This window comes from Argopecten irradians, chromosome 9 (genome assembly GCF_041381155.1).
Source record: "Argopecten irradians isolate NY chromosome 9, Ai_NY, whole genome shotgun sequence".
NCBI classification, from domain to species: Eukaryota; Metazoa; Mollusca; class Bivalvia; order Pectinida; family Pectinidae; genus Argopecten; species Argopecten irradians.
Genome location: NC_091142.1, coordinates 28,118,807 through 28,134,690, shown reverse-complemented (window position 1 = coordinate 28,134,690; position 15,884 = coordinate 28,118,807). Strand labels below are relative to the sequence as shown.

The 15,884-nt window shown below is 35.4% G+C and overlaps 1 protein-coding gene across 2 annotated transcripts in view; it reads right to left on the bottom strand.

Annotated features, from left to right (window-relative positions):
- The window catches only part of LOC138331954 (ATPase MORC2-like), a 67,097-nt gene extending 56,880 nt beyond the window's left edge, over nt 1–10,217 (bottom strand). For both annotated transcript variants that reach the window (XM_069279850.1, XM_069279849.1), the window contains exons 1-4: nt 9,909–10,217; nt 5,773–5,826; nt 4,227–4,261; nt 371–439 (exon numbers count right to left, since the gene is read on the bottom strand). In XM_069279850.1, the coding sequence (XP_069135951.1) occupies nt 371–439; nt 4,227–4,261; nt 5,773–5,826; nt 9,909–9,973 (223 nt within the window). In that variant the 5' untranslated portion in view covers nt 9,974–10,217. The remainder of the gene's footprint in view (nt 1–370; nt 440–4,226; nt 4,262–5,772; nt 5,827–9,908) is intronic.
- Between the last annotated feature and the right edge of the window lie 5,667 nt (nt 10,218–15,884).

The following is a 15,884-nucleotide window of genomic DNA, read 5'->3' as shown; positions in this document are numbered from 1 at the left end:
ACCGTCGATTAGTCCCACCTTCCAGTGATTATGACGTTGTCATTTGACATGATTTTTTGTGTGATGTCATAATTACCGGAAGGTGGGACTAATCGACGGTAAATAGTACTATAACCCACCTTTTTGGGATCTCAAAACCTACGTATTAGCACCTATCTCTGTATAGTGACCACCTGTTTACCAACTTCAAGTCCCAAATGATCCATTTCAACACAAATTGACAATGCCATACAGACTACTTGCCTATATTATTTTTTCTTTGTCCCTTCGACTACAGTGGACAAGAGGCAATGTTTTGAAACATGAATAGCTAAGTTTAGGAGCCTTGAAAGAAAGTTGGTTTACTGAAAAATTATATCGTTGAACTTACTTGGATCCATTCCTTCTCCATCATCAAGAAAGCACAACATGTATTCACCCCGTAATTCCTCGTCTTGAACTGAAAGAAGAGTTTACAATAAGAGTTTATCCTATCAAAACCAGAACTTATCCAATCCTGATCTCTGTCAATTAAGGATTAATTATACAATTCTGAAAACCTGCCCATGGCAGCCAAATAAACAAGCTACACAGCAAATAAAAAATTTCAAATAATGTATTTGCTGTGATAAGCGCCTCTCCTCTTTCCTGGAAGAATTGAAGTTATATAAATGCCCCCCTCCTATCCCATGGTATCCCATATTACATGAACTTGTGAGACTTTCACATGCAAATCATGACAGGATAATGAAGCTAAAAGGAATGAAGGCATATGCATGTTTACTGTGGCAGATTAATGTGCCATGAGTGCAGTAAGAGTTAAAATATAGCAGATTTGAAAAAAAAAAAAAGTTCTCCTTCCATAACTTACATTTTGGTTCCCTAATAAGCACCTCTTTGGTAACATTTTTAAGTACCCTGGGTGCTAATAACAGTGAATACAGTAACTATAGAACAAAACAACAGTTGAATTTACCATTACACTTATTACAAAGAAACATTGCCAGATAAAATCAACATTTTTAACAAGACTGTGTGAAAGAGATCGAACCAGAAGACTTTACTAGTACCAACTGATCTCACAACTTCACGTGTTTGTCTTCCTGTCCAAGTACCGAGCTCAAATCACCAAAAGACAGGAGCCTGGGGTACAGAACAGGATAGAAGTCTGGGGTACAGAACAGGATCCTGTCCAAGTACCGAGCTCAAATCACCAAAAGACAGGAGCCTGGGGTACAGAACAGGATAGAAGTCTGGGGTACAGAACAGGATCCTGTCCAAGTACCGAGCTCAAATCACCAAAAGACAGGAGCCTGGGGTACAGAACAGGATAGAAGTCTGGGGTACAGAACAGGATCCTGTCCAAGTACCGAGCTCAAATCACCAAAAGACAGGAGCCTGGGGTACAGAACAGGATAGAAGTCTGGGGTACAGAACAGGATCCTGTCCAAGTACCGAGCTCAAATCACCAAAAGACAGGAGCCTGGGGTACAGAACAGGATAGAAGTCTGGGGTACAGAACAGGATCCTGTCCAAGTACCGAGCTCAAATCACCAAAAGACAGGAGCCTGGGGTACAGAACAGGATAGAAGTCTGGGGTACAGAACAGGATCCTGTCCAAGTACCGAGCTCAAATCACCAAAAGACAGGAGCCTGGGGTACAGAACAGGATAGAAGTCTGGGGTACAGAACAGGATCCTGTCCAAGTACCGAGCTCAAATCACCAAAAGACAGGAGCCTGGGGTACAGAACAGGATAGAAGTCTGGGGTACAGAACAGGATCCTGTCCAAGTACCGAGCTCAAATCACCAAAAGACAGGAGCCTGGGGTACAGAACAGGATAGATTGTTATAACCCACTATCTGAAGTGTCACAAAAAGATTACAATTTCACTGGCAATGGTGTAATATATGGCTAAATGAATGCTAAAATAGCTGTTCTGTTTTGATGATATCAATTTGTTTAATCATTTTATGAGTACCAATATATTGAATATAATGGAATCTGTGGTGAATTTCTTTCAAAACCTCATTATCAAATATAATAATTAGCATTGAATTACTTTCAGTTGGCGGCTATGGCTCTGATGAATGCTAAATGAATAAAGGAAATTTCAACATCAGGAACTAGTGCTTTTCATTATTTTTTCATTGCCACATAACTATATCAGCTAGAAGCAGACTGGTGATTGTATAAACATTCAGAAACAAAATCAATATTAACACAAATGCAAAAATCAGACAGTTACAAATGAAATTCAATTATTTCATATCAAATGCATGCCGACGTCAAAATCAGCATGAAGTTGTTAATTGAAATATATGGCTTCAAAAATTGTTTATTAACTCCTTCATCCCCAAGACTTTATAATGGACTGGTCCAGATCTATAGTCTCTGATTCAAAAGAGTGAAGTGTCTTCAAGGGTAAATGAGTTCAATTTCATTGACAATACTCTTAATACCAACATCACAACACATTAAAATTTTTTGTGCACTTTACATCTGCTACATAAAGCTAGAGTGTATCAAAGTGCAGTAACCCATTCACCCCTGCAATCTTATAATAGACTGCTCCAGACCTTGAACTGGAAGAGTCCAAATGTGTACTCAGGGATGAATGAGTTAAAATGTAATCATGGTTTTTTTCCTGAAACTTCCGTCGTGCCAGTCTGTAAAGACTGATATTGTAAAAATATTTTGAATCATGGTTATAAAAAATAACATTACAAGATAGAACAAGAGGCCCATGGGCCTTTACGGTCATCTGACTCATGGCACAAAACAACAAAGTCACAGTATAAAGTAGTGGTTAACAATTAATATAAATAATACAAGGAACTCCTTAGTTGAATATGTAAGTTTCTGAAATAGGTAAATGTCATTTGTTGAACAAACTTGGTTGCCCTTCATCCATATATGGTTGTAACCCATTCAAGGATTACTATAAGGAGTCAGATTTTAAAGCCAAATTTCAGCTAAGCTCCCAGTTTGGACCTCCGCCGTACTATCCCCATGGGTCTTAGCCTGGTCCTTTATAAAATATGATTGTCCTCACCTAAAGTTCCCCCTTCTGAATCAATTAAAACCCCTTTAGACCAATTTTCATTGAGATCTGAAATGAACCCCAACACAGGAAGTGGGCCAGCAGCCATCTTGAAATACCAAAATTTTTACGAAAATGTTTGCATGTTGTTCGGCATCAATTAAAACCCCTAGAGACCAATTTTCATTAAGATCAGAGACTGAAACCTTAAAACAGGAAGTGGGCCAGCGGCCATCTTGGAATACAATAATCTTTACGAAAATGTTTGCACGTTGTTGGGCATCAATTAAAACCCCTATAGACCAATTTTCATTGAGATCAGAGAGTGAAACCTGAAAACAGGAAGTGGGCCAGCTAAAATTAAGAAAATTTGCCCATTTGGGGCCCCCACCCCTCAGCCCCTAGAGGTCGGACCAGGCTCATTTATATAAAATATGATTGTCCTTCCCCAATGATGTTTAACACCAAATATAAATAAAATCCATCCAAGGATGAAGGAGGAGTAGGATTTTAAAGCTAAAATTAAGAAAATTTGCCCTTTTGGGGCCCCATCCCTCAGCCCCTAGGAGTTGGACCAGGCTCATTTATATAAAACATGATTGTCCTTCCCCAATGATGTTTCAAACCAAATATGGATGAAATCCATCAAAGAATGAAGGAGGAGTAGGCTTTTGTATAAATAGTCTTACGCACGACGCACGGCGGACGGCGCACGACGACGGACGAAACGTGATGACAATAGGTCATCCTGACCTTCGGTCAGATGACCTAAAAACATTGTCGAAAGTTCATAACAACAATAATTTTTTTAAAGATATCTTTATGATGAATAAATAAGTGCCATTTATCTTATAACTAGCTATAGATACTGTAACCCTAAGTATAAATGCTAGGTAAAAAAATGTTGGGTCAAAATGTGGATTTTCTTTTTCTGGTCTAAAAAAAACCGTCAAGCTTAATAACTACATCAATTTTTTTTATCAATCTATTTTTAACTAAACTTCATAATAAATTTACTTATTCAAGATCAATATGACAGAGACATTTAATATTCACAAACATATTTTAACAACAAAATCATTACATGTAACCAATATGCTGAACTTTTCATCTGCAGTATTTATTTATGCATAAAAATCAATGGAAGGATACGTATATATGATACATGAATGTCTGACGTCATCTGAACAGGATCAATACTTACTTGTAAAAATGTCCATCCTTGTGGCTGAGGCATCTCTGTAAATCACAATTTGTTTGGTTAATTAATTTAAACAATATTTCATTCCATCAAAGTTACTCTCATTAATACACATATAAATATATTAAATGCGGGATTGAAAAACAAGCTTGTAGCTTATATTGATTCCCATCCTAGGCACAAATACAGGACTCAAATTTTACATTTTTTGCCATTTGCTAAAATATCTTTTTACTTATAATTGAATATCCGTATTCAAATTACAGTTTTGTAATATATAAAATCATTTATTTTTTGCATGATGATGCCAGGAGTATAGGTATATCAACAACATTACAGTAAGAACTGTGTCCCCATATTTTCCATTTAAACAATTTTTCACAATCATTGTTATTTTTACAGTTGTCACTGAGAAAAACTACTTGCTAAAATGAACAAGTGCATATTTTTTAACTTGCTATTCTGGTAAATCTACTTGCAAAAAGCAAGTAAAATAGCCCGAAATCAGAGCCCTGAAATACAGCAGCTTACAGCTCACAAGCTTAAGGTAACTGTAATTTGTTTCCATCCATAAATAACAGCAGAACAATTTAATGTAATTATACCAAAATATACCAGAAGACCTTATCTTAAGGTCAAATCACATCTTGACAAAGACATTGATAAAAGTTTTATTAAAATGTTGGAATGATGTTTTTTTTCCCCTCCAAAATTAACATTTCGAGAGAACATATCCGAAACGACTGAAGTTGCTAATTGCTTATCACTTTATAAGCTGTGCAAATGAGTTAAATTAATGTTCAAATACAATGTATTGCTTCTAGATCATCAAAGGTCATGGTCAATGTTAGCCAATCTTACTCCACATATGTAGTACAAATCTTACTCCAATAGAAAAGCCATGTGCCAATGCAAAGAACCCATAAACTATATGGCACCCTTATCTCATACACTAGCATGTAGTGGTCAATTACAAGGCTATTTGAAATTATACTCAAGGTCAAGGTCATGGTATAGATGGTTTCAATATGTACTTGACCTACTACCTTTTTATTCCAAAACCTATCACATTATAAGCATTCTAAAATTAATGACAATCTGGTTTTGGTCAAGTTAAGCCAAACAAGAACAATTTTTGTTGATGAAACTGCATTGTTTCATTTAGATTATAAATTTCTTTTAAAAATGTAACTGTAAACAAGATAATCTTTGACATACTTTCACCTTAACATGCTTTCATATTACCGACTGACCTTTGACATGCTTTCTTTCATATTGGTGATATTATTGACCCCGAGTTTTGACATGCTTACTTTCATATTGGTGATATTATTGACCCCGAGTTTTGACATGCTTACTTTCATATTAATGATGATCTTTGACAAACTTCATTTACTGAGCGACAAACAATAACACACATAATTTGGATCAGCGATATGACATCACACCAATGCCAAATAAAATAAGTTAAACATCAGATTAGTAAATAAACCCAACAGGATGTAAATTTTTCAATTGTAAATGAAGGAATCGATAGAAACACCCCTACCTGGCATTGTCCACCAACTCGGCTAATGCACCAAACAGGAACTCATGGGTAGTTCTGAAAATAGGACACAAGTAATAACTTCTCTGTTTGGAAAACTTAAATCATACTGCAAGTTTAATGAATTCTGTACAGGTTAGTTTAGCTTTTCCACCATTTTATCTGCACAACTTACATGACAGTTCAATGTAGAAATGTTCAAATAACAAAATTTATTGAAATGTTTTGATCAAGATTAAATTTCATCACCACTTAGCCAGGCGAAATTTTTATGCTCTATATTTTCCCTTCTAATGGCATACATTATACACTAGTTCATTAACTTACCTTTAGAGTTTCTAACAAATAATTCCATTTATAATTAGCAGTCGGCAGTCCTAAACAAAATTTTCTGATCTTTCAGTTATCTATGTTTTAAGTTCTAATGCTCTGTTTGAGCTGTAGAATTGTCCTTAAAGAATTTGAGGTCCTGTTGCATTAATTGGCATGCGGTGAATTTGTGGCCAAGCGATTTTGGGTCCAAACACAATAGGTTGATATAGTTTAATGCATAGTACTCAGAATTTAAATTCTTTCACCATCGAACCTTTCAAATCCTTCAAAAACCAAAGTTGTAATTATTCATTAATCACCGACAGATATTTAATTCTTTAAAGATTTCAAAACAGTTTCTAGCATTTTAATAGCTGAAGCTAAAAATCTTCTAAATTTACCAGTTTTTGGTCATTTTGGATCTTTTAAATCTACCAGTTTTTGGTCATTTTGTGAGCTATAGAGCCAGAAAAAAATGAATTTTTGTTAATTATGTTTTACTGTTATGAATGTCATTAGATGCAAGTAATCCCCATATGTATATGTAGCTGACTTAAAAGTGCCAATGTTGGCAGCCAGCACAAATTAAGAATCTTATATAGAGGTACTTGGTTAGTCAGTCTAATAACATATAATTGGATTTTGTTTTTCTTCATGTCATCATACTCATAACCTTATTATAAAACCTAGTCACCCTGGGGGAATTAAATATGAAACATATATACCACATTCAACCTAATAATTACCCATGTCCCTAAAAGCCCCCACGTGTTTTCTTCTGTAACTTCCATACTTCATGTAATGAAATGCATTTGCGCTACTAGTGTAACCATATGCAGGAACTGACAATGATTATATAAAAACTGTGAAACATGAAAGTGACCAGGACCAAAGGTCTTTTTTTTTACTCGGCACTTATCAGGTTGAATGTGTTATATACAGTCAATGATAACAAACACAGATCCTTTGCCCTCTTTATTATTCGATATTCATATCCAAGCACACAATAAGTAATATTTTAATTACAAATCACATTTATATAACGATCATTTATTGATAATTGGAAATAGAACATATGCAAGGATTTTTTAGCAATTGGTAAATCAAAGCATTGCATTTTCAAAGTAATTTAATATATGTATAAAATACTCATCACCATAAAGCCAATAAATCCCCTAAATCTACATTATAGAATTAGAGTACAGTCAGTGATTTTTGTATATGATCATTTCAGGAGCCTGTATCTTTTAATTTGGGAAAGCATCCATTTTTCCTTCCTTGAAATGCCTATATTTAGTAGAAGTTTTTCTTTATTTGGGAAAATATTCACATGAAATTGGGAAAATACAGCTAAATTTCTGTAGTGGAAGGGGACGAAATTCGGCCCAAAATGCACCACCAAAAAATCACTGACAGTTTTGTTAACGTTAGGACCTTGTTGAATTTTAAGTCAGTTAAGTTTTTCTGGTAATCAAATACGGTACATAATGTACAACACTCTATAACAGCTAAGCAAAAATTGACTATGGTTCTAGATCTGTCTGACGTCGATTTTTAAAATAGGTTTAATTTGACAAATGTAAATGATTAAAATGATAATAGATATTTCAAACATGGTTTCAAAAGATATACACGTACACATATATCTGAAACTATAATACAGCAAGTACAAAAGATATTCTTTTGAGTGCTAAATGTTGATAAGTTGACTGCTAAATGTTGATAAGTATAAAGTGTATATCATTTGAATTTGATTGACTTTGACAATGTTGAATTGTAACATTTCCAATAATTCAATCTAACAGTTGATACATCATATAGCTAGAGACAGTATATATATTTCTTTCATACCTACACGTGTAATACTGGCTGGTCTAGGGCAATACACTCATGTCGCCTGAGGCTGTATTGCATGGCTACCCATGCGATAAAGCCTCGTGACGTCACGGCGTCAACAAAATCTCTATTTCCTCGGTAAAATTTTAACATTTTTTTCACAAAATTGACTGGTTTTACTATAAAAGATGCAAGCAACGGAATTTGTGTTGAAAATATCATGTAATTTTTCATGTATGGAAATTGACTTCCAGTCGTGGATTTCTTCGAATTTATTTCAAAATGGCGGGATATTATAGTTGTAAAATTGCAGTAAAACGTCGTGGTATGAAAGAAAAATACTCTTTCAAAAGTGGATATGAAGGATAGGGATATTCTACCCTCGGGATCACAAAATGTTGCAAAACCCTCGGCAAGCCTCGGGTTTTACTACATTTTGTGACCCTCGGGTAGAATATCCCTATCCTTCATATCCACATATGAAAGAGTCTTATAATATACAATTATTTCAATAACAAGACAATTTCATTTCATTGCAATCAAATTAATTCATCTGGATCATTTCTACAAGTGGTATAAAATACCCTGTTGTTGCAATGATTCACGAAACATTTCTTTTTAAGCTCATATATCATATAGTCACATGCATGGTCATCCTCAATAATCCAGGGGTTACTATCACTGTTGTTAATTGGTCATATCTACCCTTGGACCAGATACCACCCTTGATATTTCAGGGGTTATTATATATCACTGAAGGTTCTGTTGAATTGTTTGACAACAGATAAAGCATGAAATTTTGTCCTTTGATGTACATTCTTAATCTATACATCAAAAGAATAAAAAAGAACAATAACTGCTGACCTAACTGAATGGACCCTCATCAGGCTTCTGATTGATCATCCTCAATACTCCAGGGGTTACTAACACATATCCACCTCTGGAACATCTCAGTAGTAATTACTGAAGGCAGTTCATGAGACAAAAACTGACCAATCACAAGCCTGCAGACATCTCCTTTGAACAATACGGAGAGAGCAAATCCCAACTTCAAAGGCACATATTCAACTACAGTGTACATTATTCAATTCTTTTGATTTACATTAAATGACTAAACTACCTGCTCACATACACTGTACACAGTCGATAACATTACTACGCGGTTGTCCAGGGGTCAATATAACGAGAAAATAACACCTGGAGTTATTGAGGATGCTGATAGGTGAATGGCAAGCTCCACGTTTTTTATATGCATCCTGATCAGATTGTACATAGAGTGTATATATGGTCATGTGCATATGATTACGGTATAAGCATATACGGAGTATATGCACTTTTTCATTATCTCTTCATAGCCAACGGTTAATGTTTAATGCCAATATAATATATCATTAATCAAACAAATGCAGCTATATGCAGACATACAAAACAACAACTTTGTCTTTGTAAGTAAAAAGACTATAAAAACTAATAAACAAAGGGTACATTTCTATTCTAAACCTGACATTGCTAACAATAATTGCATTTTAATAGCGTTGCTCACATTTCATGTTATGTTATGAGAATATAATGACATGTATATGTATAATTTAGATAGTAACATATTACAATGAGATTAGAGTCAAATTACTATGACCCAATCATGAGGTCACCATGACATAACTCAGCTAGTATTTAAAAAGCGTGACATTTCCACACATATTTGTAAATCACACCGAGAGATTAACACTGCATCGTATTATTTATGGATTAATACGGGTTAATAAAGAGTTCCGATTTCAATGCACCTTTTGTGTTTATTCTTCACACATCCCTGCTGCTGTAGTTGGGAATGCCAGTTATCTAATATCCAGACACAGAATAGAAGCTTGGAAAGAACATCCGTTGCTCGTTCACATGTAAGCATGTATGCGTATATATCCGTCAACAGAATCACGAATTTAACTAGTAAACATAATTTTCGGTACCATTTGTTGGTTTGGTATACTTACGAGTTTGTATGAAGGTAATCGAAGCTCAACTGAGCCCGGCTCAAGTTGCTGTAATTTTGAGCCATGTTGAAAGTGATAAGGAATAATCTTGAATGCAACTTTGCCGACAATTTTGATGCAGGCTATGTTTTAGCCGCCGTACCGATGTACACGGTCGTCACTTCCATTATTTGCGCTGATGAATGGCTTCCTACATTCAAATTTCAACTGCAGACGCCAAAATGATAAAATAATCGCGTACGAGACGTACTCGTGAACCTCATGCAGAAAGTACCGCCTGTGCACAACTTCCTGTCCAATATGCAAATGAACCAAATCAATGCGCCAAAATAACAAATGATAATGTAATCGCTAACAGTATTTGTTCAATTACGATTATAATTTAAATCAATTAAATTTGAACCAAAATGTCTACCAGTAGCTTAATTTCTTATTGAGACGTTTTATTAAATCGAATCAGTTGTCGGTAAATCTTGGACATAAAGCTTGAGTTAGGTTGGTATAAAATTATGGATACGAAAAAAGCGGAACGCAATCTGATAACCGACAGTAGACTTATGATTTTACGTGGTATGCACTCATGCACTGTTTAAGACCAAATTGAATTTTAATAATAATCTAGGCCTATATAACTATGTCAGTTTACTTTTAATGCCAAAATGCATTATTTCAAAAAGAAACAATATAAATATCAAATTGGCATTATCTATTTAAAGGGACAATTCACTCAGGCTAATTCTTTAACATAACCAAAAAACAAAATATGACATAAATGTATTGTTTTACATTTCTTATGAAAAATGTAACATAAAATATTGACAAATTCCACGTCATTGTTAAAATTTGCATTACTCTACGAGCAAGGGACAGGGTTCGGCATACATGATGTTTGACCACAATGTGTAATGGCGGACAGCGAGCGAGTTTGAACATTTCACACGCATTTCACCACCATGGGCTTCTCTGGCATATCACAGTAAAACCGACTGATCTAATTTCCATTAGAACTGGGTGTTTTTTTCCGATATATGTACAAATTTTAATGTTCAATGTTCTCTTAGACTGAATTGTCCCTTTAAGATTAACTTGAATATATACTGTATATGTAACACAAAACATTGAGTGTACTCTAAATAGACATAGCGGGTTATGATGAGAGTATACTCAGATTTGTTGTGTTATATACATATCCATAACATAACAAATCTATTGAAGATATTTTCTACCAAATTCCTAATTCATTTTGGGATTTATTCTATGAAATATTACGCCGTTATCTCAGCCAATCAGTAGCGACGTTACAAACGACCACGCTATTTTTTCTTTATGAATGGATAAATATAATTTTTTAAGCAAATGAAAATGCTCGTTTCAAGTAAAATTGAAATAAAAATTGATTAGGACTTCTATCTAATGTTTCATCGTGCTTGTCAGCTTTATTTTGACATTATATATGAAATGAATTTATTCAATAAAATACTCCAATATGTTGTTATAACGAATCTATTCACAACATTTTTTAATAATGATTTTGCTAAAAAGTTCTTTTTATCGGATTGGAACTTGGGGAATTGTGTTAGAATCAAACATAATTACATAATCAGATTTTAAACCAATAAGATATATAGATCCATTACTATCGAAGACAGAATCCGATATGTATACATAAAATGTATCCACATTCTTAAATTCCTTTCATGTCATTATTTGTAATGGATATAATGGTTTCATGCATTTGGTAGTTTTGGCCACGATGGCTAAATGACCTGCTCGAGTCGTGTCCCATCTCATTGGTATTTTTTTTTTACAATTTTATAAATTACTATACATAGCTCTGAAACTCGTTAAAATCAAACCTTAATTGCCCGTGTAATAATCGTTTGAAACAGCTGATGTGTGTGTCTGCTGTTACACTGATTACACGTACAATTAAAGTTTGAGTACACATACAGATGTGCTCTACAGTAAATTTTTAATTGTAATTGCATGGACCAACACAGAAATGAAAGAGTAGTACGCTGGTATTTACCATAATGTATTTTACGTGACTTACATGTAGTTTTGGTCAAATTATTACAGAGCGAAGCGAAGCTTTCAATACATGCGGCGAACTTTGAACCAGGAAGTCAGTAGTACAATGCAGTGCACATAATGGCATTCATTACCATATAAATACTCATTGAATGTCTCTGGTTACGACAACCCCGTCACTACGTGACAACCAAACAAATGAAGTGGAGACACGTCAGGGCAATATAATAGTCTGGGTAAGCCATTCACAAGACTGTTTTACTACAGTATCGCTTTAAAGGCGAATGTACCAGGGACTGTATATCGTGAAAAAAACTATAATGGCATCACCATACAAATTTTAGTTGTAACAAGGGCGCAGGAGATAATGTAGCAGCCAGATCCTGTTCGAACTCGACACCTCCAAACATTAGTCGAATGGTCTGCCAATGAGCTACACTGATCACAGCTGAACAACCTATAGCTCAGTTCCGCTGCACTCCTCTTTCCTTTCTTGTTGTCTTCGCCCCGAAGGCAAAAAGTCTCTTCCCCTGCCGAACAAAGTTTGCAACCTCGGCAATTCTGTATAAACCATCCTCGATTCTCCAGGGGTTACTATTACTACGACAAGCCATCGTATATATACTATATAGGATATCTTATATAGATATAAGATATCTGATATAGATATAAGATATCGTATATAGTATATAAAATATCTTATATAACATATAAGATATTTCATATAGTATATAAGACATCTGATATAGATATGAGATATCTCATATATATAAGACATCTTATATAATTCGATTAAATACGGGATAGACTTTGCTCCTTCAATAAATATTAAATTGGCTTGCCAAATATTACTGTCGTTATATCCACCCCTGGACCGTATCTCATAGTAAAAATGAAGGCAGTTCAAGAGGAAAAAACTTCCTTTGAAGACTCAGAGAGAGAGAGAGATAGAGAGAGCGAGAGACGCCCAACTTCAAAGCCACACAGTCTATCACAGTGCACAGCGTACCGCATCCTCGATACTCCAGGGGTTCCGATCACTTACAATCTCAACACCCTTGGACTATCTCATAGTAAAATTGAAGGCAGCTCAGGGGAACAAGGAGGGGGGGTGATCGGAACCCCTGGAGTATCGAGGATGCGTGTACCGTTATAAAATTCTTTAATTACACCAAAGGAATTACATCAAATGACTAATTTACCTTTCTGTTCTCATGTCTCCAGATTTACTATGAGATAGTCCAGGGGTGGATATCACATAAGTAATAGCAACCCATTGAGTATCGAGGATCGAGGACGATTCAAAGGATGAATATAACGACAGTGATAGTAACCCCTGGAGTATCGAGGAAGTGTAAAAAGCAGACGAGAAAACGCAGCGACACGAGAAAAAAAAGTCGCTGCTTTTGTGCCAATATTTACATATTTCTGCGACGATTTATATATTTCACTTTTGATGTAACGAACATGGTGTAGAAATGACGATAGCGTTGCGAGGTGTCCCTTGACGAGCTTTTGTTACCACGACTATCTACCCCTGGGACCATGGCATGTCAAATCTGAAGGTTCTGTGTACGATGATAGATGATACGGGTAGTAGTTTAAACCTTTGATATACGTCTAAAGAATGGAAAAGCGGTACACTATATGGTTAATTATTGACGTGTGGCTTTGAAGTTGAGCGTCGCTATCTCTGTAAATCTCCAATGGAAGTCTTATGATTGGTAAACTTTTCTTCTCCTGGATATGACGTAAGAGATAGTAACCCCTGGGGTATCGATGATGCACGTACATGTCTATATCATAGTCTGTTTACTAGTAACAAAGGTGAGAATAACCTGAATCTAAAAACAAACAGACTGACCACAAGGTGCCAACTCCCTGGCAACTTCGCTAGCCAATGGTATTCAGTGCGATACTCTCACAGATTAAGGACAGGTATGGTTGTGACCTACAAAATCATCAATAAAATAGACTTTGTCAGCAGTGACACAATATGTATCCCAATGGCTCCTACAAGAACCAGAGAACATGGGAAAAACTGTTCAAAAATCCATTCCGTCTAAATATAACCAAACATGTATTCAGCAACAGAATTATGGAATGCCCTCCCGGAGCATGTGGTCAACTCTGGGAATATAAAAATTTTGAAACATAGACTAAATTAACACTGGAAGAACCAACGTCAGGAAATTTCTACCATCTACCTAGACTAGGACAACTTCGTATCCAAACAGTGTATAACCTCATAGACATTATAAATATATGCTGAGGTGTAGGAAGTACCATTAACTCTTCTAAATATATGCAAACACACGTCGTAATTTATTTTAACAATATATGTAAATATCACCATACATCCTATCAAGCCAAATATGCTTTCTATTGATGTTGGACTGGTGAGACACTGGTGAGATACTGTTGGCTAACAAAGTTACCTCCCTGGCTGCTAATAATAACTTGATTAGGTAAAGCTCGTTGTTGATTAAGTTAACTGACATGATTACTTTAACTGAGACTCGTGAAATATTACGAAGACCGTGTAACGACGTATTTAGGGTACGACAAACGTCGAACATTAAACACCAAATTCATACTGAAAATTTAATTAACAGAAATAATGAAAAGAAATTAATTCTAGCTGATTGCGTTCGATTTGTATATGGTATATGTACCTGTAGTGCATCATCGATGCTCCAGGGGTTACTTTTACCGATGTTATATCCACCCTGGATTATTTCATAGTAGAACTGGAGGCAGTTCAGGAGAAAAACACTGACCAATCACAGACCAACATAGATTTTCTTTGAAGATCATCAAAGCTACGACCAACTTCAAAGCGACACAGTCAACCACAATGTACCATTATACAATTCCTTTGATGTGCATGAAAGGGTCAAATTACCTGTGTCATCTGTTGCCCCCACTTTTACTATGAGACAGTCCAGGGGTGGATACAACGTCAGTGATAGTAACTCATGGAGTATCGAGGATGCTGTAGTGTTTTTGATTTACATGGATTGTTTTTCTTTTCTGTTTTAGACGGACCAATTCGAGTCTTCTTTCAAAATCAAAATGTATACCTATTATCTTTTTAGTTAAAAAACGTATTTTTTTTAAAAACATTTCCTAATTTTCGCGAGTTTCGCCTCTCTACTAGCATTGTATATGTAATATGACTGAAGGCAAGGCCGTAAAGGGCGCCGTCGTATGTTTCAGTAAGCATAAATTATGCAATGTTAAAAAGTTCAATTTATGGAAATAACGGAGCAGAATTTTTGGTTTATTTTTTGGTTTTTGGAGAAGACAGAAACTTTTATTTCCGTAACAGATATGCCGTTTTTGATCAGGTGATTATATTGAACGGTAGTTTATCACTTGAACGCTTGCAAAAAGAGCAACAGCACGGAGCTTCTGCCAGATGAAGATTACGTTCGTCGGATCTTAAAAGCGTTTGAATCGCTTGATTATATAATGAGCTGTCTTCAAGCATCGCATTCACGCTGATGAGATTTTTTACAGTGGATAAAAAAATGGCGGCCGCAAACTGAAGCTGTCAGTGTGTAGGATTGAATTTTGAAGATTATGTGCTAGAAGTGCTACGCACTTCGTGGTCTTCGGGCAAGAAGGGCTGTGCCCTTATAATTTCCCATATTTTACTATTGTTTTTATGAAACTTTTAACTTCCGTTTTGAAAACGTAATATAATTTTAGGCAAAGCCTATCTGAGAGCGCAGCAGTTAGTCCATTCTTTCGTTTTTGCCAGGTAGATCTAAATAAAGGATTTCCAACGGCGAAAGAGTACTCTCCCCTGACCCATCAGTCTTATCGATGTTGACATGTGTTTTGTTTTTATAGCTTATTGGGTGCGCTGAATAACTGTACTGCTAGAAACCATTTATAGAATTATTAATTATTGGAATAATAGCTTTGCTGAATTACTGG